The 1,480-nt window shown below is 45.3% G+C and overlaps 1 protein-coding gene across 1 annotated transcript in view; it reads left to right on the top strand.

Annotated features, from left to right (window-relative positions):
• The window catches only part of LOC112463547 (JNK1/MAPK8-associated membrane protein), a 2,098-nt gene continuing 618 nt past the window's right edge, over window positions 1-1,480 (top strand). The window contains exons 1-4 of the mRNA XM_025029994.1: window positions 1-77; window positions 158-497; window positions 610-1,087; window positions 1,290-1,466. Coding sequence (XP_024885762.1) covers window positions 642-1,087; window positions 1,290-1,466 — 623 coding nt within the window. The 5' untranslated portion in view covers window positions 1-77; window positions 158-497; window positions 610-641. The remainder of the gene's footprint in view (window positions 78-157; window positions 498-609; window positions 1,088-1,289; window positions 1,467-1,480) is intronic.

Genomic DNA, 1,480 nt, shown 5'->3' with positions numbered 1-1,480 from the left:
CTCTCGCCAGAGTTGACAGCAATTGACACTATTGACAGCTGACAGCGTGTTCGGGTCGTTTGAAGCACGAAGAAAAGGTATGTACATACGTAGACTGGTACGTACACTTGTTTGTACACGAAGTAGTCAATAAAAAAAATACATCTTTGTCGTGCAGCATTGAGAGGTTCCCAACGAGCGAACAACAAGTGCGATTATTGAGGAACACGAAACTACGTTCCTCGAATGACAGAGGAAAGCGAAGTCTGTGAGATTCGATACGAAAGGAAGAAAGGAGGTAAAGGGTAGTATTTCGTTTTCGACGGATATAGTTGAAGGAAGAAAGAGAGGAATGATCCTCGAGCATGTAGCACGTGGATCTAATCTGTTTTAACGTACAAAGAATACAAAGCGAGCCAAGGTGATCAATGCGAGTGAATCGTACAATGTATGGAAGCTGACGGAAAGAGGGGAATTCAAAACATTCGGAGTTGCATGAGGATCCGTAGGGGAACCTGGTAAAATTATTTAGTTATATCAAGAGAGTCTAAGACCAGAGATCTGTTTGTAACCACGTTATGTCCGTGTCAATATAAATTCGCTCAAGCCAAAGATGCTTCTAACTTTCAGGAGAGCTCTCTCGAGGAAAGCAGAGTGACACCATGAATGTCCTCGCGCGCTGTCCCGGATTGTATTGCGGCAGGGAGCTGCTGTCGGATGGGAATTGGAGCGATTGCGGCGCTTGTCCGCGCGGCTTCCGCACCAACGCCTCGTCGGCGTGCGAGCCCTGCGAGGATGCGCCCATGTTCTACGACTGGCTCTACCTAGGCTTCATGGCCCTCCTGGCCCTGGTGTTGCACTGGTTCTGCATCGACATGGTTGCCATGCGTCGTAATATACCCAAGGAGGTGATCGCCCTTCACCTGTCTGCCTTGTTCGAGGTGGTCCTGGCATGCCTTATAGTCCTGCAGCTGACGGATCCCATCGGGACGTTCAACGTCAAGTCGTGCAAGGCGAACAAATTGTCGGACTGGTACACCCTGCTGCATAATCCGAATCCGAATTACGAAGCGACCTTACACTGCACGCAAGAGGCAGTTTATCCGTTGTTAGTATTAGATAAAAATATAAAGCTTTTATTTAAACCTCTAGAGTCTAGAGATTGTAATACATTTCACTTGGCATAGAAACACATTAGAATTTTTACACATTTAGTGAAACCTATTATTTCTGTAAATATTCTGTTGTTAGCGTCTATCAGAATGTGTCATATTGGTATCTTTAATTTACATTACTTTATGATTGTGCAGATACACCATGGTTTTCGTCTTCTACGCCTTAGGAATAGTCCTCATGCTATTGATAAGGCCACTAATAGCCAGGAAATTTTTGCCGAAACAGGGCAAGTTCTCTATTTACGCAGCGTTGTACTTCTATCCAATCCTCGCGTTGCTCCACGCCGTGGGAGGAGGTCTAATATGTATGTCGTAATATATACTCT

The sequence above is a fragment of the Temnothorax curvispinosus genome, unplaced genomic scaffold (genome assembly GCF_003070985.1).
Source record: "Temnothorax curvispinosus isolate PA1 unplaced genomic scaffold, ASM307098v1 QBEX01001427.1, whole genome shotgun sequence".
Lineage (NCBI taxonomy): Eukaryota > Metazoa > Arthropoda > Insecta > Hymenoptera > Formicidae > Temnothorax > Temnothorax curvispinosus.
This window is presented reverse-complemented; position numbering and strand designations above follow the sequence as displayed.